Source organism: Pipra filicauda, unplaced genomic scaffold, assembly GCF_003945595.2.
Source record: "Pipra filicauda isolate LSUMZ 115617 unplaced genomic scaffold, ASM394559v2 scaffold581_size553298_pilon, whole genome shotgun sequence".
NCBI classification, from domain to species: Eukaryota; Metazoa; Chordata; class Aves; order Passeriformes; family Pipridae; genus Pipra; species Pipra filicauda.
Window position 1 is genome coordinate 417232 of NW_024104733.1, and position 21841 is coordinate 439072.

The 21841-nt window shown below is 46.9% G+C and overlaps 1 protein-coding gene across 2 annotated transcripts in view; it reads left to right on the plus strand.

Moving 5' to 3' along the window:
- The first annotated feature begins 6870 nt into the window (after positions 1–6870).
- Positions 6871–21841, plus strand: part of SLC35F4 (solute carrier family 35 member F4) — a 118024-nt gene continuing 103053 nt past the window's right edge. For both annotated transcript variants that reach the window (XM_027718193.2, XM_027718195.2), the window contains exon 1: positions 6871–7014. In XM_027718193.2, the coding sequence (XP_027573994.1) occupies positions 6912–7014 (103 nt within the window). In that variant the 5' untranslated portion in view covers positions 6871–6911. The remainder of the gene's footprint in view (positions 7015–21841) is intronic.

Consider the following 21841-nt stretch of genomic DNA (forward strand, 5'->3'; position numbering starts at 1 on the left):
AGGATGATGTTTTTTCCTGAATCGAGTCACAGAGTTATTTGGTGGTGACACTGAGGGTTTGGTTTGCACAAAACTTCAGAGCAGTTTGGGATGTGCCCTGGTTCAGCCTCAGACATCAGAAGGAGCTGAACCTCCATCCTTCCGTAGAATATTGATCTGGAGGACCTGTGAGGGTCAGGGGACAGCACTAATTTTATTGCTCTTTTTAATGTCCATGGTTTTGGGAGCGAATCTGGAGATGTGACCACTTTCTCCAACAGCACAAGACATGCCAAAGGGAAGGAGGCAGAGGAGAACTTTCATCTTGGCTTAACTGGCCAGAGTGTGGAGAAGCCTAAAGGAATTGATCTGATGTAGGCAGGGAGAAGTGTGGGAAGGAAAAGCTGAGCACAGACTGGACAGCTGCTGCTCAGGTAGCACCTTATGTATCCCTGGGAGTTTTAAGGGACTACAGAACTGATCTGAAGTCACCAAAATCTTTACAGTGAGGTGAGATGGTCAGGCCTCAGTCCATCATCTTTTTCCTGTGTACACAGAGAGCAAATCACTGCCACCAGGAGGTGGTAGAGATTTTTGAGTTTTTCATGCCACCTTCCATGAACTCTTTTCTCCTCAGAACACCACCTGGGAAACTTCAGAGTTGCAGATGTATCAAAAGAGCCAGGACTTGATCATCTGCAAGAAAACTGCTTAGTAAAACTGTCCAGTACTGCAGCTTTCTTCTGTGTGTTACGTTGTGGGTCCTGCTGATGTCAAAAGCAATTGAAAAACTGTCATAGATGATTGCAGAGATTTCTGACACCACATCATGAGCTCAGTGCTGTCCTGATCACCAGCCATCCAGACACTTCCATGTCAGTGCATCAGCCAGTTCACTTTGGATTGACACAGGCCTCCAGATCCAGGGGCGGGGATAAATACACAAAATCTTACCAGGCACTCGTAAACCAGGGTGGGTCTCATCACAGCTGAGTCCTGAGCCAGTGTGGAACTCCAGTCCCTCCATGCTTTCTAAGTGCTGAAGACTGTTCAGGGATAAAATCATGGTTTGAATGGGAAGGTCAGGTAAGTTGTTCCTTGGAAATGCCATCATGGATTTATTCCAAAAAGTACCTTGTTTCCTCTACAAAGAATAATTTCACCTCCCTATTGCTACCTTTACAGTCAAACTGAAATCTGAAAGTCCAGCTGGACTTTGTCCATCTGAATTCTCACTACTCCCAAGAAAGATCTGCTGGTACTCATGGTCAGAGCTCTACTGAAAGGAGCAGAAGAACCTGGCTGTGGAGGTTCATCATTCTCAGACCTTGCTGAATAAGTGGGAGTTGAAAAAGGGGAACAATGGATATAAACCTGTGTATCAGCTAAATCTGGTGGTCAAAGAAGGAAGACAAAAAACTTTGTAAAAACAGGTCTCAGTCCATCTTAAGTTGATGCAGAACACAGTAACCATGTGCTATTTGCATTTATATGGAGTTCTGTAAGTGTTAGTCTTATTTTTGTCATTGAGACTGAGCAGAAGTGTCTTGGATGATCCTTAGGGAGTAAATACCTGCAACAACCAGCTGCAATTTGGACTGAGTCTCTTCTCTGTTTCCCCTCTCTTTGAAACAGGCATCAATACATTGACAGTGCTACTGCTAAACAAATGTTTCCAGGAAATGTTTGAGTGTGGGCTCAGAGGAATAACTACCTCCCCTTGCTGTTTGTAAACAGAAATGATGAGTGCCCTGAAAGCTCCTTTCTTGCTACCTTTAGTTAGAATAAATGTACCAAGCTGGGGGTTTGTGAATTTATACACTGTGGGGGCAATTGCTAAATGCCCCTCTGACTCCTGGTGTCATGAGCATGGATGTATTCACACAAATTGCTTTGGAGCATGGGTCCTGCTCTGGCACCTTTCTCTTCCATCCTTAATACCATCTTTTTGTCTTAGTTTTGGAAAGAATTGATTTGTTTCTTGTTCTGCCTCCCATCAATTAAATCAACTGGCATCGAAAAAGCTGCCTCGCTCCTTGCCAAATCAAAACCTTTTATTATCTGGTGATGCTCTGCAATATTTTGGAACTGGACTTCAAATTTTGTTCCAAGCTGGAATCTCCCCAGTTTTCAAACAGAGGGGGAGAAAAGCTCTTAAAGCCAAGCTGCCAGATCCAGGCATCTTCACACTAAACGGTTTCGTATTGTCGATGGGTCCTTTTGACCTTGATGTCAACAGAGAGACCAGTCCATCCTTCATCCCTGGTGTGTGTGAGGCAGAGTGAGAAAGAACTGGCTTTGCTCCAGTGGCTTTCATGGGCACCACTTAAGAGGACAATTAGAGGAACTTCAAATGCTACCGATTTTCTGTGGGTTCAGCTTCTTCATGTTTATGCTGGTTTTACACCAGCACGACTTGTCTGAAAGGAGAACTGGGCCCATAACACACGAAATAATGTTCTCCAAATGACAGAAGTCCTCTTTGCCGTGACTTTTTAGAGATTCTTGCTGAGTTATAGTTCAAGCCAAAGCGACACATTCTTGTTTAAAAAAAATCAGTGTATTGGAAGAATGAAAACTGTTAATTTGGAAGGATCGACTTGTAATTAATTTTTCACTTTAAAGACTCACTTGGCACTAAACAATCCTTACTGTGTGAGCTCTTTTTTCATTTTTTCACATGTTCACAGGCTCACAGATAAGGTTCACTCAGGAATTAACAGGCACTGATAGACCAAAGCTGCCTGGGGTTTTTTTTATAGCTCTCAATAACAAGTTAGGCCTGAACCTCCTCAAAGAGCTGACATGACAGGATTGGCAGCAGCCTCTACTCATGGACAGAAATCTCCCCTTTTTCTCACCTCAGGTGGGTTGGGGAGGTATGTGGAGGAGGGTGTAGTAGTGAAGGAGAAGGAGAAGGACCTGGCATGGGAAAGAAGAGAGCTGGGTTGTATTCCTCAAAGCCTGTAGTTGACCTGCTTTAGGATCAACCACTTTAAGCATTTTTGCTATCACTCTTGTCTTGTGTCTTTCCCTAAATCCCAACCTCAAAAGGCTCCAGGATGACCTTTCTGAGGCCTTCTAATACCTAAAGGGGAGCTGGAGAGGGACTTTGGACAAGGGCATGGAGGGATAGGACAAGGGGGAATGGCTTCAAAGTGCCAGAGGGCAGGGTTAGATGGGATATTAGGACGAAATTCTTGGCTATGAGGGTGGTGAGGCCCTGGCACAGGTTGCTCAGAGAAGCTGTGGCTGCCCCATCCCTGGAGGTGTTCAAGGGGCCTGGATGGGGTTGGATGGGGCTTGGAGCAACCTGGGATAGTGGAAGGTGTCCCTGCCCATGGCAGGGGGTAGAACAAGATGATCTTTAAGGTCCCTTCCAGCCCAAACCATTCCATGATTCTATGATTCCATGACCCTTTGGGCTGTTTGTCCAGCATGGGGAGCCCTGAGCAATCACTGTTGGGTCTTTTAGGGTATCCTGCAACACAAATAAGGGACTGCAACAGAGGAAATGATGCCTCTTGCCTCCTTGGAGAAACAACGAGAGCTGATGTGGTCAGCAAACAAGCAGGTAAGGAAAGGTCTGGAAAGGTTTGCTTCTTCAGGCTCTGCTCACGTGAGGATACTTGTGGTTTCCTGACAGCCCCATCCAGTGGGATCTGAAAGGCAGCTGTAAAGTACACCCAGACTCTTGTTCCTTTCTATTTGAGGCTGTCTGGGAAAGCTGTGAGCAGCAAAAAAGACACTGGGACTGTCTGCAGAATCAGCAAGATGATCAGGAGACATTTACATTGTTCTCTCACTTGAGAAGTTATTTTTGCAAACATATGGCCTGGAGTTAAAACACTGTGGCCAAAGTCCGTGGCCATTAATAGTGTAAGGCTCTTTCTTTTCCTAGAGAAAGACAGGCATTTGTAGATTCTGGGGGAAACTCACCCTGTACGAGAAGCTCCAGGTTAAATTGATGCTTTCAGAGCTCTTTTCTGGATCAACCCCTTAGTTTTATTTTTCACAGAATGGTAAATAGACAAATCTCACTGCAAAATCACTTCATCATATTTATGCAAATAGTGCCTTCGATGGACCTGTTAACTTGAAGAGAGGAAACAACTCTCCATGTGCCCCTCATCATATCTCTTTTTCTCGGTAATAAATGGTAGTTCATACATCTTGCTCAGTGAGGTTTCCTCTGCACTCCTTTAACTTGTAAAAAAACCCAATTGCAGGAAAAGCAATTTGCCTGAGTTTTCTGAAAAGAAAAATGGTCAGCATAGCAGGAATTCAGAAACGATACGAAGCTGCAATTCATTACAAGCTTTCAACGAGGCAGAGGGTACCAGTGTGCATCTATTGCACAGAGTGATGTTGGAAGGGAACCACGGGCAGGAGCAATTTCAAGAATGGCTTTGCTTACATTATCATCTAGTGGTGTTTAAACATGCACAGCATGTCCTTGAAAGCCTAGGGATAAGAGGAAGAGAGGAGATGAAAAATTAAGCCAGAACTAAGGTGTTTGGAAAGCTTGAAGCTTAGAGTTGTTTCTGGGTACATCAGTTTAACCTTCAAATGAACCAGGCATTTCTTTCCTTCTCTTCAAAGTAACACTTTTAAGTCCCGAAATTTGACTTTGAAGCTGAGATCAATGCTGGTAATGTTCTCATAACACCAACTCCCACTGGAGGTGAAATTGGGAAGGGGGGGACTTGTAGTTTGTTCAGAGATTCCACACAACACACCAGGCAAGTGATTTTTGCATCAACTGTGCTTCCCTAAGTAGGACAGGGAATTTTAAGCTTGCAGAAGCGCTTAGAGCCTCACCAGCTCCTACTGACCCAGCACCTCTCAAAGCCAAATAATACATGGTCTGGCTCTCAGCTGCTTCTGTCCCACGGTCTGTGAAATCCTCCAGGGGCGTGGGCTGCTTATGACACCCCACAGATTAGAAGCAAAAGAAAATATCTGGTGTCAGTTGGCAAAAATTCGCCACGGGGGACTCTGTGTTTCTGTTGAGCAAATACAAACAGATCTATATGTTGCAAAACATCAGAAGTCCCTGATCTTATTTCGTAGCTAGACTAAAAGGGTACCTTGAATTCCCAAGTTATTTTGGTGGCTGGTGGTTGATATATCACTGATTTGTAACTGCCCTCAAGTATTTCCCAGCAGCAGGGCAAGAGACAAGAAACTAAGATCAGAAGGGTATTTAATATTGTAAGTGAATTTATTATATCTGCACCCATCCACCAGAAAACCTTGATCTTCAAAGCACTGTGCAAACACTGACCAGCTAATGACTCCCTGAGCAAAGCCACAGCGACGGCTATTTTTAATACATCTATTATTTGTTTGTGCTCATGAAAGGAGGTTTTGTGCCATCAGCTTATTTAGCCAAGCACAGAAGGGAGAAAAGTGAATGTGAACAGGGGAGGAAGGAAGGGTTATGGAATGTCTTGACTGGGTTCCCCATGCACCAGTTAATGGGAATGACTGGATGAAATAGGAATAGGTGAAGATAAGTGTGACAGAGCCACAAAACAGTGAAAAAAATTAATTTATTACTAGACAGAAATATGTCTTGAAGGAAAAAGGCTGGTTGCTAATGGTCTTTTTAGTCTAGCACAGAGAAGCCTAATGAGGACCAGTGGCAGGAAAAGTCAAGTAATTCAAAGCCCAATTGTTATCAGAGACAGCATTAGCCTCTGGAATGAGTTACAAAGCCAAATGGGGAATTTCTCACCTTTCTTTTTTCAAATGCAGGCAATGATGTAGTGGACATCCTACAGAGAGATGTTAGAGAAGGTGTACAACCTGCCTGGGTGGCTGAGAGAAGATATGCTTTCTCCTGCTCTGAACTTTCCCACAGTGTGCCTCCAAGTGACATAAAGAGAGAGAGACATGGGCTCCTCTGGAGGGGCATGATGAACATGTCAGATCAGAGGGATGGAGCCCCTCTGCTCTGGAGACAGGCTGAGACAACTCCTTCCACTGCCTAAAGGGGGCTACAAAAGAGGTGGAGAGGGACTTTGGACAAGGGCCTGGAGTGACAGGACAAGGGGACATGGCTTCAAAGTGCCAGAGGGCAGGGTTAGACTGGATATTGGGAAGAAATTCTGTACTGTGGAGGTGGTAAGGCCCTGGTACAGATTGTCCAAAGAAGCTGCCCCATCCCTGGAAGTGTCCAAGGCCAGGTTGGATGGGGCTTTGAGTAACCTGGTCTAGTGGAAAGTGTCGCTGCCCACAGCAAGGAGTTGGAATGAGATGGTCTTTAAGGTCCCTTCCAACCCAAACCATTTTATGACTCTATGACATAGACACAGTCATATTTCACAGAGTGGTGAAACCTTCCCTCCCCGAGTCCTCTGAGGCGAAATTTGTCCTCTCTCCTTCCTCTGAAACACGTGCAGCCCCTGGGAGGGGGTCAGATCTGAGGAACTGCAGCTCTGTGATTCCAGACACCCTCCCCTCCTGCACCAAACCCCATTTCCCAGCGCCTGTGGAAGCGCTGCCCATTCCGGAGCAGCCCCCCTCACCTCCCCATCCCCCTGCGTCCCGCGGAGGGTCCGGGGGGGACAGGGTGACACCGGCATCCCTTCACACGGACACACAGACGCCCCAGCGCGCCGGGGGCAGGATCTGACCCTCACCCTCCCGCTTCCCACCCCACCTGCGGCCCGGAGGAGCCACTCGCTGCCTTTCCCATCCATAGAGGGCGGGAGCCGCGCTGCGGAGCCCGTCCTGCACCAGGCGGCGGAGGCAGAGCGAGCGCCCCGCCGGCACCGCGAGCTGCGGCGGCCGTGCCCGCGCCGCCTTCCTCCTCCTCCTCCTCCTCCTCCTCCTTCGCTTCCCATTCCTCCTCCTCCCGCTCCCGCTGCCCTCCCGGCTCCGCTCGCCGTCCCGCCCGGCCGCCCCTCGCGCGGCTCCTTCCCCCTATGGATGGGAAGGCAGCGCCCAACGGCGTGGCCACCATCGAGGACCGGATCCTGCGCATCACCGGCTACTATGGATATTACCCGGGATACTCCAGCCAGAAAAGTAAGGCGCCCTCCCGCCTCTCCCGGCCCCTCACGGGGGGTGTGTGTATGTGTGCAGGGAAGCGTCGGCAGAGCCCGTGGCCCCCCAGAATGCCCCCCGCATCCCTCGGGGTGCGTGTGGGGTCCCCGCTGTCCCCCGTGGCTCTGCGGATGGAGAGTGGGGCGGCGGCGGCGTTTGGCCGCGGAACTTCGCGGCTCGGGAGGGCAGCGGGGGCCTCTCGCTGTCGTTTTGGGGTTTATTTTTAATTTCCGTCCCCCCCTCGTCCCCCACCCCCTCGGTGGGGGGGGGGGTTCGCTCTCCGGGTGCCCCGCGCCCACCGCACCGGGAAAGTTTCTGTCCCGGTGGGTCCCCTCCGGGCGGGCGCTTCGGCGCGAAGCTCCTGAATTATTCATCTTCCTCCCCAAACTAATGAGATTTTTCCAGAAAAGTGGGGAGTTACTGATGGGGGCTTCCCTTCGTCCCGTTTTAATACGAAACTCCTGTGATTTAGGAGTTCGGTGTTGGTTTGGGGTATTCTTGTGTGTGTGTGTGTGTGTGTGTGTGTGTGTGTGTATTTATCTACTTCCCTTAAACGAAGAAGCAGAAATTAAAGCAGTTGGTCCTTGCAGAAATTCCCTATCTTTTGCTTTTGAAGTTTTTAATTGCTAGCAGCGGGTTTCTAGCAGCTGGAAGGACCTCAGTGGGTTTCTCTGGAATTCTGGCAGTCCCAGCGCTCTGTTCGACGGAGAAAGTTTGACTGATGAAAGAAATTATCAATATTTACCACCCAGGAAACATATGCGATAGGGGTTTATTGTGTTAATAGTTGCTTTGCAGTTGGCAAAAGCTACAACATACCACAGCTTAAAAAACAAAAGGGGAATTGAGGCAAAGTGGCGGGGTGGGGGGGGGAAAGGAAAGGCAAGAAGCCCACCTTGGTGAGGCGAGCACTAAGGAACAGACTTTCTTCTGAATATTTAAACTCCTCGGAATCAGGGGGGGTGAACTGATTTCCAGAACAGGCAGTGCAGTGCTCTCCAGCTCCAATGCAACAATAAACCAAAGCACAGTTAAGAAACTGCTGAATGTGAGACAAACACATCTGGAGGATTTTTCTGATGGAGGAAAGCCATGCACTGAAAACACTTGAAATAAGAAATAATGATTCCTTTGTGTGATGTTCATCACTGTTGGATCTGAAAAATCCAACAGTCAAGCCCTGTGGTTTTATCCAGCTGTTATCTGTGGTATGTTCACAGCATGGCAGGTGTTATGGGCATTTATTTGGTGAGGTCACTTGGTTTTTCTGTAGTCAGAAGAGTTGAGAAGAAGCTCAGAACAATCTGGAGGAATGGCTGTATGTCAGTCCAGGGACTATTTAAGTCTGACCCAGGTGAAACCAGTGTCCCAAATTCTGCAGCAATTCCAGACGATGTCTACAGTGTGATTTACCAGAGAAGGGTGAGGATTCTGGCTTAATACTTTGTCCCAAGTTTGCTTTGGTGTCAGATTGCAATTTTTCAGTCTGCAGCAACACTCCCACTCTCCATCAATCTGTAGACCTGAATCCAGTATTGGCAATGCAAGTGCTCTGTGTGGTGCAGTGGCAATGCCAGGAGAGCACTGCCCGGACAAAGAGAAGCTCTTTCAGCCCAGGACCAGGTTCTGCAGATGCTACAAAGTGCATCTGCTTAAAATTAGAAAAAATGTGTCAGGAGAGGCCAAGGCTTTCAGAAGTGCTGACTCTTGGGATTTTGTTGCAAGTCTCCCAGCCTTTTGTGCCTTTGATGATTGGGTGCTGAGGAAAAAACAAAAAGGATTAGTAGCTCAGGTTTTGCTGGTTGAAGAAAATAAGCTACATTTGTGGTCATCATGCTTGAAGAGGAAAACTGCAAGTGCATAACTCAGAGGTATCCCAGTAATTAAATGCCCTTGGGTAAATGAAAAGCATGAACCCTTTCTGAGCTACAAATGATTTTTAAATAAGTCTCATAAGTTTTGGAACCATCCTTATAATTTTTGGAGTGTTTGCAGTTGGCGGGTGACTGCTTTATCCTCGTGGCTGTGAGTTTTGGGTTTATAAAGTACTTTAATGTTCTGCAGTTTTCACAAAGATGTTCTGTCCTTACCTGGGTTAAACACAGGCCTCCTTCAGGCATCATGAACATACATCCTCTTGTCATTTGGGCAGCGAGAGTCTCTCTTGCAGGTCCTGGCTTGGAGTTCTTACTCCATTCCTGTGCCTTGGCTTTAGCCAAGAGTGGTGCTGCTTCAAAGTTCTGTTGACTGACAGTTCTTGCCACGGCTGATTGTTCACACAGCAGCAGGACTGTCAACATGTAAACACGCAGGGTGGGGAGTTTGTACAACCAACTATTAATAGACTTCATATCTCAGTTTATTTAGGTGAGGGCATGATTGTTGTCACTGCTGTCCAAATTCAGTTTTAGTGCAGCTGGACAGTGCTGGTGCCTTTGGCTGGAGAGCAGGGTGCTGGGGGGGTGCAGTGTGCTCAGAATTCCAGGTGGGTTGTGTCCCTGCCCTCCCCAGTGGCAGAGGGGCTGTTGTCCTGTCCCTGTGCCCAAACCTATGGCGGGTGCAATCATCTGCTTACGCTGTCACCTCACTCCTGCCTGGGTCCGAAGGGTGCCTGAGGATGAGCTGTTGCCTGCAGGATGGCTTTGTGCTGTCACCTCTTGGGTCTGACCAGAGGGCTGGCCAGGCACCAGATGGGGATGTCGTTTGGCTGGTGACAACCTGCCAATGGTCACCATCTTTCCTGAGGCTCCTCTTTGTCCCCAGCCTGTGGTGCCCAGCTAGGGACAGGAACATTTACTGAGGAAAGCTGAAGGCAGGGCTGGGTGGCTGCTCTTCTGCTCACTCTTGGGGGGGGGACCTGGAAAATGACAAAAAGCCCCCAAGACTCTGAGAACTGTGCTGGTGATTTACATTCCTCCCTCAGTAGATCAGCAAGTATTCTGTGGTTTAACAGGAGACCATGCCTGGGTTTCTGTGTGTGAAGGCTGAGGACTGGTCACAAATGGCCATGGAATGTAATGTCAGAGGACTGTGGTGTTCAGGAGCTGTTATCACAGAGAACTGCAGTGTTTTCCAGTGACTTTTGCTTCGTCTATATTTGTGTGCACTTCAGACTTGGAGTGTCCACGTGATGAGTCTTTTGGTACTTTTACCATTTTAAATTATCCTTTAAAAAGTTACTAGAGGAGGAAAATACCTATTTTATTTCCCTGTAAATCATCTAAAAAAGCAGAGACATGTATTTTGGTCTGATATTTGCATCCACGTATGCTGCAAAATTCCTATATCCTGCCTAATAAGTCACAGGATAATATGTTTTTTTCCCCTCCCTCACTTGTTGCTGAAGTGGAAGGGACTTTTCCTGGTCCCAGTCAACCTGTACTTCTGCGGGAAGAAAGAGGGGCTGTGTCTCTCTTCCAGTCAATTTCTTTGGAGTTACTCCATAATTTCCAGGACATGGTGCTGGCGTAGATCAGATGCTCCAGCCTCTGTTCTGGGGCTGTAGATGGTGCTCCCACGTTAGTGACCATGAACAGTAGGAAATTCTGTTCCCTCTCCAGCTCTTTGCCATAACTTCTCATTCTTCTCTGACTTTTTTGCTGGTAATACAATCACATTTAATGTTTGCAGGCTCAAAGGTATGTATGAGTTTGTTTCTTTGTGGGCTTTGTTTTTTGTTTTTCTTTCTTTTTTTTTTTCACCCTTTCCAACTGCCACCCCATCTGCCTTTCATCTCAGTACTGAAACCTTTTTCACTTTCACACTACAAAGTTCTTCTCCTTCAAGTCTGTCCTAACACCTCTCCTGTGCCTTCCGCTGAATCAAAACTGATCCAGTCAAAGTTTCCCGTCTCTAATCTTCATCAGCTTCACCAAGTCCACCTCCAAGTCAAGTTTCTGTCTGTGTAATGTCTTTCTGACGGAGCCTTTCCAGCATCCACAAAGCCTTATGTCTTGCAGGATGCTCTCGGCATCGCAGATCTGCATTTCTGTAGTTCTGTTTTCTCAGGCCTGGACAAGCACAGCATCAATGTACTGAAAAAACAGCGGTTCGTCTCGTGGGGCAGCACCTTTTTTTTTTTTTTTTAATCACGTTTGGAGAGCTTCTCATGTCTGGAGGATTTGATTCCCACCACAGCAGATTATGAGTGCCCATCTCCACCAGGTGCTTGCCAGATTTTTAAACAGGTTCCTTTGGACACGATCCTGTGCTGATACCATCTCCCCTTCTCCTCTCCTTCAGGCCTGACCTGAAACCATGGAGTTGTGTAAGCTCCTGGAAGGAGAAGGTGCTGCCACGTGGCTCTGCAGCAGTGGGACTGTGACACTGGGCTCACAGTGTGACAGGAGGTGACCACCCCTGCGGTGCAGCCGCGTGGTCAGACGTGTCTGCCAGCGAGCTGGAGAGCCCTTACACCAGAGTGTGACCTTAGCAGTGCTTGGTACCTGGGCTGAAATGCTGAACCTGTCTCTACTATTAGCACAGTCACTGTCAGGAATAAGCCACGTGTTTTCTTACTCCCCTAGAACACCTCAAGCGAGGTTTTGTGCTTTAATTTGGCAGGTTCAGCCTCAAGTCAGCAATGTGAACTTAAGCATCTTCTTAAGTCTGAACTCGCACTAAGCCACCAGGCTTTGATGATGTGTTTAAAGTTAAGTCCATGCTTAATTGCTTTGCCTTAATAAGACGTGGCATGCTGAGCCAGCACCACTGGCTTGACAACTTGGCTCTTGCTCTCTGCGTGGAGTAAAAGGCTGTGGAGGGAAAAGCTAACTCTGAAACATTGGAGAGAATTTTCTCCTGGTTATCACAGCAGCTGTGCCAGCAGCTCTGCTGCAGTACAAATCACATGGCAAACCCAGATCATCTCTGCTTACTGAACACCCTGCCCTCCTGGTGGTTTGTCACTTCCAGTGAGAGGAACAAAGTCTCTGTCTGTTTACTGGAGGCTCCCAACTGCTTCTCCAGCTCTTCCCTGTGCAGAGCAAACACAATGGGAGACTGGGAAAGGGGCAGTCGAGCAAAGGTGCTTTGAATTGTTGGTGGATGGGGCTGGTTCCATGGAGCTGTGTTTGGGGGATCTGGGAGGGAGGTGGTGGTGTCTGAATCAGTCTCTGTGTGAGTTGAAGTCTCGAGGCTGTTTTAGCTCCAGTTGTGGCAGCTGCCCCTGTGCCACCTGGTGCCGTTTGAGTTGCAAGGACACCAGATGCAGGGCTAACCCAAAATAAGCTTTATTTTAAAGCCCTTCCTTTCCCTGCTGGACAAGAGATTGTCCATAGTGGGTTATTCCCTTGGAGGGTGTGCAACAGTGAGGGCTGAATTAAACTGCCAGTTTAACAATATTTTCCTCCCCCACTCTTGGGCACAAATGCATGTCATGGCACAGGATGTTGTAGATGCTTCTCCTCACAGGCTTGTCTCTCTGTTCAGGTAAAATAAATTGTGGCTGTGTATCAGCACTGGTAGCAACAACTTATGAAGTAATTTCTTTCAGCACAACAGATTTTGTAAATACTCCTTTGCTGACTAGTTTTGGCAAGACCAGGTATGTATTCTTTAATGGAATGGGGCCATTTGTGTGGATTTCTGTTTGTGCTGGAAGGGACAGCATGGCAGCCTTAAACCTGTGACTGGAATGTAGGACCTCCCCTCATCTCAGGACTCCAAGTGTCTTGGAAGATGAGGGGTCCCATTAGCTGGGAGGAGAGGAAACTGGTTCAGTCCTTGGCCTTTCCTCAGGGACTGATTCAGCCTTTTGGGGTGAGATCTCTGGGTAGTCGAGCTGTGGAACTGCAGCACTGGACTGCAGTTCTGCACATCTGTGGGCAGGAGGGATGGATTCAGATTGGGAAGAACACCATTGTGAGCAGGGCAATGAGGAACATTATCCTCGGAAGAGGGGACTGATAGAGCTTGGCTTGTGTAGGCTGGCCAGGGTGGGAACAGGGCTGCTGCTCCAAATACATCCTGGGAGGATGAACAAGGGAATGTAGGAAAGAAGAGTGATTTAAACTGAAACTGCGTGTTGGCACACAGACAAATGGGTATGAACAAGCCATGAATAAATTAAGGCTGGAAATTAGCAGAAGGCTCAAATTAATGGCCAAAAATCTCACTCAGTCTTATGTATTTAAATAAGAATTATTTCCCAAGCTTTAAAGGTGCCTCATAAAGAAGTATGCCAAGATTTTGAGAAAAATTACCCCCATTTGGCAGGGAAAATTGAGGCAGTAAGGCGGGGGGAGCAATGCTAATTTGCCAGAGGTTGTTCAGAACAAGCCATAAAGTTTGATGGAGCGATCTCTGCCTCCACTGGTGACTGCACAGCAGGTCTGGTGCTGTACCTGGGCTGGTGCTGAGGGTGGAAGAGCTGCCTGCAGCACCTTGGTAGCTTTCTACATGTGCTCTCTGCCTGCTTTTCAGTTCCCCTCCCTTCCTGGGCTCATTTGCTCCAGCCCTTCTCCCCTCACCAGTGGTGTTCCCCAGGGCTCAGAGTTGGGCCCAGTCCTGTTTAATATCTTGACTGGTGATGTGGATGAGGGGATTGAGTGTACCCTCAGTAAAGTCATGGATGACACCCAGCTGGGTGGGAGTGTTGATCTGCTGGAGGGTAGGAAGGACCTGCAGAGGCATCTGGACGGGCTGGACTGATGGGCTGAGGCCAACTGGATGAGTTTCAACAAGGTAAAGTGCTGGGTCCTGCACTTGGGCCACAGCAACCCCCTTGGAGCACTCCAGGCTGGGGGAATAGTATCTGGAAAACTAAGAGTGAAGAGGACCTGGGGGTGCTGCTTGACAGAGGCTGAACATGAGCCAGAGTGTGCCCAGGGGGGCAAGGAGGACAATGGTATCCTGGTCTGTACCAGCCATATTTGGCCAGCAGGACTGGGGAAGTGATTGTCCTCCCGTGCTGGGCACTGGTGAGGCCCCTCAATTCAAGAAAGATATTGAGGGGCTGGAGCATGTCCAGGGAAGGGCAACAGAGCTGGGAAAGGCTCCCTGTAAGGAGCAGCTGAGGGAGCTGGGGGTGTTTAGCCTGGAGAAAAGGAGGCTCAGGGGGGACCTTCTCACTCCCTGACAGGAGGGTGGAGCCGGGGGGGGTCAGGCTCTGCTCCCAGGGAACAGTGATAGAACAAGAAGAAATGACCTCAAACTTCACCAGGGAAGGTTCAGGTTGGAGATCAGGAGGAATTTCTTCATGGAAAGGGTAGTGGAGGATTTAAATGGACTGCCCAGGGAGGTGATGGAGTCACCATCCTTGGAGGCATTCAAGAAAAGACTGGGCATGGCTCTGAGTGTCTAGTTGTCAGGGCGATGATCAAAGGTGGCACTCAACGATCTCAGAGGTCTTTTCCAACCTAAATTATTCTGTGGTTCTGTGATTCTGTGATTCTTGCAGAAAGGCTTCCTCACTGCCCAGCCCTCTGGGTGATGGATGGGCTGTGCCTCGTGCTCCCGGGTGGCACAGCTCCTGTTTCCTGCTGCTTTGCCTCACTTGGCTCCAATCACCTGAGGATTGGTTTAACCTCACTCAACTTGACACCATCGTGGCTGCGTGGAGCTGCACACTTCCTTCTTTTCTTGTTTCTCCTGAAAGTGTGGCTGCTGCACACAGCATTAGGAAACACATTAGGAAATGACCTGGGTATGCCATGAGGTCCTGCTCACTCCTCTGGAGTGCACAGGAGGGATATCCCTCATTTTGTCCGTCCTTCCAGCACTCTTTCCCTGACTTTGTCTTCCCCATCCACTCAGGCAGGCAGCTGCGTATTTGGTCTTGCTTAAACGTTGTAAAATAACATTCCAAGGTGACAGATGGTTCTGGCAGACTTTTATCCTTCCAGTGCTCGCATTCCTGTTTTTTAATAGTGGTTTTAAAGGTTCGCAATTATTTCTTCTGCACATTTGGAAATTGATGGGCTTTTGCTCAACTGCCTGCATGGGAATTCACCCATGAAAGAGAACTTGCAGCTTTACTGTTTGTTGAAGGATTGGTGGCAGGAATTTTTTCACATAAACCTGCTGCTGGATGATCACATAATAATGAATAATGAAAATGCCTGGAAGAAAAAGGTCAGTGTCGCTCTGTGGCAAATGTGCAAATAGGGGGTGTGGGGGGGAAAAGTGAAGTGCTTAACTGACCAGTTAAATTATTCACCAAGTGGACCAGCTCTACGTAGTGAGACTGAAAACCTTTTTTTTTTTGGTTGTGGTGAGGTGAAGTGAGACTCCCCGGTGGCCTTCACTTTGGGCTGGCCCCTCTGCAGAGTGGCAGATTTCACTGCACAGAGATAGAAGCTGCAAGGTTTCGTGAGCTCATAGCCAGGGTATGGCTTTCACAGCCATGTCAGAGCTGTAAGTGAGAGCATCCCGGGCACTTTGAGTGGCAACAGTGATTTTATTTAGGATGTGTTCAAGTGACAGGCTTTCGGTGTGTCTGCCACAGAAGGATCTTTCTGTTATTACTTTAAAAACACATTGAGTCTTCCTAAACATCCCTTGCAAATACTCTGGATAAAATGGACTTGCCCTTTCCTGCCTTCAGCTGGGCTGGAGCAGGGGTAGAGGAGTGAGGGAGTGAGAAAGGTGCCTCTGCTGTTCTTTTGTAGAAAGTAGAAGGTGATTTGCTCCTCTTCTGGTTTCTGTATGAGCTAAAGCAAGGGAGCAGGATTAAGATCTAGGGGTAGAAGATGATGTTTCCTGCTGTTTCTGGCAATCTTAAAGCTGTTCTTTGTCTCAGAGCCGTTTTTAACTGATACAAGAAGAGTTCCCATGCCTGTTTTTTGTTTAAGTTTACAGTTTCATATTGGACAGGGAAGAAGGGAGAGACAAGTACCAGCATGGCAGCTCATGGGTCAGTACAACTTCACCAAAACAAGTCTACCAGATATACTGCTAGAGCAGTCATAGTCCTGGCACTGATCCCTCCATCCAGAGTGAGAAAGACATTGTAGCTTGAAGCCAACCTGGCAACTCCTCCAGTTTTATTCCTTCTTGCTTGTGTTATGCCTGAGAAGTGGCTGTTTATGGCACTGAAAAAGCACTGCTTGAGCAATTGCCTGCTTTTATATACTATATACAATAGTGCAGCTCTCTGTCTTCCTGTGGAGGCTTGGTCTTCTGGGGGACATTTTTGATGAGGGCTAACACCTCCCTCTATTATTAATGGGGTAGCTGGAGATGCTGTGCACTGCACTGAAAAAAATACTTCCCCGTTGGGGACTGATTTTTCACAGGATTCGTGGGAACACAGCTCTGCAGGCCCCTTCCAGCTAATGGGCATCATATACCTGGATGTCTGAGGACAGCACTGAAATCATCTGCTGCTGTGCCTGAGTAAGATAAGCACGAAGCAAGGCTGGGACACGTGTTCTCTGTTGGGGAGAGAAAAGTGATCACATTAGTTTTCACAGCGTGATTTATATTTGGCATCTTAAGTGAGATGGCACAGTTATAGAGCAGTTGAAGGTGCAGTCATTACGACCCTTTTCTTTTATATATCTGAATCCTGGAACTTTTAACTCCTTTCTGAGACAAAGCCTGCCATGTGGAGTGTGCAGCCCTGGAATTGTGTGGGTGCAGATTGGGGTTTTTCTCTGCGTGGTGCCAGAAATAACCTGTTGTGTGATACGTTACAGGGGCTAGGATTTGTAGCAGCTTGAGTGTGAGTGGGATGCTTCAAAGTGCTTCACCAGAGGAAATTCTTCAATGCTAACAGCGTGGATGGCAGCAAGGTGAACTCTTTGTGGTGTTCCTGCACTGTGGTTTGGAATTCTACCTGGAGAGGATTGGTTCTATGTGTGAGAAAGCATTTTCTCAATGCTCAGCATCCAGTGAGCCTGCTGACACAAAGAGGAGGTGGAAAATGATTGAACTTAGCATTTATCAGGGAAAAAAAACCCATACCTGATGAATTTTCCTAATTTTCTATCAATTCTTGCTTCTTTCCAGGGTGGGATGGTATGGGGGGGAAAAAAAAGTGAGGAATTAGATAAAAAGAAAATTTTAAGCATTTTGAGAACATTTCTTCAGAGGGAAAAGAATCCGGGGCAGGAATGTCATTGAAGTACCACTTTTCACATGCATTGCAAAACAGACCTTGGAGGAAGGAACAAAAGATGTTTTTCAGCAGAAGGACTTAGCTGAGCTGTTGTGGGTTTGCTGAGCCATGTGTGTCCTGTCGAGGTGATTCATCCATGCAAGGCCTGCCTTCTGTCCCTGCCCTTGGGGGCCCTTTGGCAGAGGACATGGATTTATCTGTGGTTGGGTGGTGCAAAGGGGAGCATTGGACTGACTTCAGGGTGCAGTGAAGTGCACAACTGTCCTCTGGCCTGGTGTCTTCACGGAGCTGTGTGTCCAGGAATATTCCTTCTGAAGGCCACCTGCTCTGGGATGCAAACCTCACTGAGTCAACTGAAAAGGCTGGGCTTTTCCTTCACCTGTAGGTGCACTGCAGCATCTGAAAGCAGTGAAGCTTAGCTGGGTTTTCCAAAGCATCCTTTATGTCTCAGTGCTGGAAAGGAGGTTAATTAGATCACAAATTAGGCCAACTCTATTTCTAGCAGGGGTCTGTGCAGTGTTTTTGTGCTCGTCTGCTTTGAAGTGAATTCAGAGCGACTGTTTTGAGCATTCCTGTGAAGACAGGCATCCCCAGCTGGGGGCTTGGAGAAGTCAGCCAGAGGAAAAGATGTCTGCATGTGGGCAGACTCCAGAGAACTGCCTTCAACTTAGGTATTCACACAGGTGCAGCAGTGGCTCTTCTGAGAGCCAAAGTCTCTTAGGCAGAGCTGGAAGTGCCACTGGTGAGTGTGTGCGTGGCTGCAGCGCCCTCAGATTTGGTGTGCCTGACTTTTAGATGCACTTCCTTGAAAATGTGCCCCTTAATTACTGTTGGTGTAAAATACTTATACGGTATAGTGAAGTTTCATAGCACTTTGTGGAGTTTACTGCCTCAAGGAGTCAGAGGAAACGGGAGGTACAGCTCTCAGATTTGCCCTGTGTGGGGGAATGGAGGGTAGAGGAAATCTGTCACTGTCACTGGGCACATTATTAACAGATGTCTCTTATTAAAAAGATCTCTTGTTTTAGCTGGGATCTCAGATTTAATGTAGTAGTAGTAGTAAGGGACAGATCTCAGCTGGCTGGGTTCAGATTTACTTTAGTTCCAAAGCTGCTTCCAGGTGCGGGATGTTCACAGCTGAAGATGTTCTTGGCTTAGTTGTAGACAAAAATTAAGCCCTTTAAAAAATGATTTCCTGATAAGCACAGCTTTGGAGAACAATGTCAAGGTTCTGATAATTTTCTGTGTTTTTTTTCTGCTCATGGTGAAGCATTTCTAATGGTGTGTTACCTGGCAAAAGATCAGCTTAGAGTGGGTGGATCTTCTGGTGCCTTAATGAACGTTGCCCTTCACACCCTCCCTGTAGATGATGGATGTTGGATGGCTGCCTAAAGCGAGTAATCTTATTTTATTTATGATCCCCAAGTTTTTCTGTTTCCCTGCTTGGTACTGTGGACAGAAACTGTAGTTTAGAGCAGCATGAATTGCCATATATCCTCCTTGCACACAAAGACAAGGTTCATAGGACTTCATTTGTGGGGTTACAATCCTCTCCTGTCATACTCAGGTGTTCAGAAGCAGATGTCTCTGAAATCCAGCTGGAATTGCACAGTGCAGTTTGAACTGACTGTGTAGATCCTGGTTCTTCTGCTGCCTTTCTGCTTTCCCTGTTTATCTCAGTGGCTTAAGCCACTGTCCTTGGTCCTGACTTTCCCGTCTCGTCTCAGCCTCCTTCCTCTCCCTGTGTCTGTGGCGTCGGACTGGGCTGGTTGACAGGACGATCTGAAAGGAAATGTATTCAGTGCTTTTGATGTGCAGAACCTTTTTTTTTTTTTTTTTTAATAAGTTATGAACAAAAATTGTGTCTGTGTGTTCCCAAACTGAAGAATACATGATTGCTCTTCCCAGCCCTCCTCTGAGAACAGGTTTTGACATCATTCATACTCTATAATTTATGGTATTTTTGTAGCACTCTGTTAAGGTCTGCAAGAGAGAGAAAGGGATGATTTAGAAAGCAAAGAATAGTCCTGTGCCTGCTGGTAGGTCTGTGACTGATCAGGTTCCTGCTCCTTGGAGTTGCTACCGGGTCTGTCTTTTATCATGGAATCATTTTTCCTGCTCTTTGGAGTTGCTACTGGGTCTCTCTTTTACCGTGGAATCATTTTTTTAAGGATGATGTTGTTTTCCTTAATGTAAGCACTTGCTCCTTGTCAAACACATCCTCGTATGCCCTGTTAGGACTTTGCGCCTCATTCCGGGGTGTTTTAAAAGCAAATTACAGAACGTCTTGTAACTCGTCAGCCCTTGATTTTTTTAACCTGGTTTCTTAAGGAAACAAGGCCTATGTTGAACATCATATCCCTCTCCCTACTCCCTCTCCCTGTAAAATCCGAGCAAACTTACCAGGAGTCAGAGAGAGTGAAAGGCATGAAGCCCTGGTGGGCCTTATGTAAACACGTGGCCAGCTGGAAAAAAGGGGGCCCTTGGTTCTCCCGTGGTGGGAAAGCTGTAGAATTAGCTCACTCCTGAAGATGAGATGGACTGCACACAGTTTCTGGGATCTCATCAAAGCCACATCTAGTGAACATCCAGCATCAGACTGTGGTGATGTGCAGGGAAGAGTATAACGGAGGCTCCTGGTGCATTTCCACCCATCACTGATCTGTGCCTTGGGAAATTCTTGGTGTACGTGTGTTTCACTAGCTCTTAGTGGATATTCCTTCCATGAATTTGTAGGGAAGTGACTTTGTCCATTTTGCTGTTGTAGGATTTGTTTTCTCTGTTGCTCCTGGCTCTTTGGAAACGGCTCTTCAGCTGAGGAATAACTCCCATGAAGCCTTGGAGTCAGGTCCTCCCCACCCCCCAGTGTATGTGGAGAGAGAGGAGGAGAAAGAGAACAAAACATTGGCCTGTTCAGTGTGAATAAACATCCTGTGGAGCTAACACATGTTTTATTCCATAATTCCTTCCAGCACAGAGATAAGATACAGCCTGGGAAGAGAGGATTTGGCTTCATGCTGTTTGGCTGCTCCTTCAGGGGATGTAGTGGGATGCCAGGAGTCTCACAGGGTACACCTGCCTTTGTTTGGGGCTTTGAGATGATGCAGTAAAAAAAACATAAAACAGTTCCACAGGGCAGTTTCAAGTTCTGGTCTGAAATTCAGTGAATACAAGACTACTTTGCAGAACCACAGCTGCTGGTAGAGGTCTGTGGAGCATCACAGACAATGGTTGTGAACCCTTTGCAGCTTTAAAAAATGGAGAGAATGGGCTTGTTTTATTAAGGCTACAGAAAATGTTATCAAATATTCATGATGATCATCTCCTCTTATTTGAAATAATAAATCCAATGTTAATTTTGTGCTTGCAGAAAACTGGTAGTGACTATTGGCCCCCTATTTCTTTGCTGGTGTAATGCACTGATAATATTTAATATTTTATCTACTTTGCAAGGATGTTATTAGGCTTACAAGTATGTCATGGAACCCAGAGAAGGAAAAGTAAGCTTCTCCCTCTTCTTCCTGCAGGTTAGAGAGATAAAGGCTCCTGCAGTAATTTCAGGCTCCCTAAGAGCCCAGGGAAAGAAAACATTGTGCACAAGAGGGCTCACATAAAGCAAGGAAGTTTGTTAGTAAATTTAAAACCCAGTATAACTCTTAGCTTTAAAACAGGCAATAAAGAAATGCCACCAGTTCTGTTTATTTTAAAGGCTAAGTTCTTAGAAATTGTTTTTGTCGCTCATGCCATCCACTGTGTTGCCAGTTATGACATTTCTGACCCGTGTTGAAAATTAGAATTTGACATTGTAGTGACTGCACTGAACAAGGAAACGTGCTGCAGGGCTTTATAAATAGGATTTAAAACACCCATCCCATAGTTGCATTTTATTATTCTGCTGTCCGTGTTTTTGTTAGTTATTTATGTTCCCCAAAATGAATGCTAATTTTTAATATCACCATGTGGCAACAACATGAAGCCTTTTTAGTCACTGCTGCTGTGCAAAGTATTGTAAAGTCTGACATCCCTTTGAAGAACTGTTCTTAGCCACTGCTGCTATTTTTATTTTTGAGTTGTTCTCTGTTAGAATATTTTTTATTTTGTCCTCGTCTGCCCTGAATTTTCGAAACACTTTCAGATCAACTTAAGACAAATCAATCGAGGTCTTTCCTCCTCCTGTGTTTTCCCCACACTTATTAACTTTTACTGGACTGTGCCTTCGAAAATGCAGTTGAAATGTTTTTTTCCTTGAACTCCAAAGAGTCTTTAGAGAAATATCTGCCAGAAGCACTGACCTACAAAATCTATTAGGCTCTCCCCACTGGTGTAAACTCATTTATGTAATGGTGCTGGATGGCAGAGCAAAATACAAAATTCAGTCTTCCTTTCATAAGCATAAGTGCAACTAAGTGGCTGATAATGAGATAATGTTTGCAAACCTACAGAAGGCGGTTTGTGAAGTTTTCCCCCAGTTTTTTTGCCTTATGGATTTGTAGAGATTGCTTGAGAGCAGAGACCTCAAGGAAGGTTTAGCACCCAAGTGCTGGCAGCCAGGTACTCTGGGCTGGTTCTTGACCTCTGGGAGCACGTCAGGAAAACCAGCCTGACACCCCTAATGAGAGAGCTCTGAGAAGAATGATGCTGGCAGTTATCAGTGAAACTAGTTCAGTTGTCTGTGCTGTTCAAACATAAACTGCATAACAAGGTCAGTCGGGGGCTACATGAGTGGAGTAGGGTCAAGTATTGGCAGTG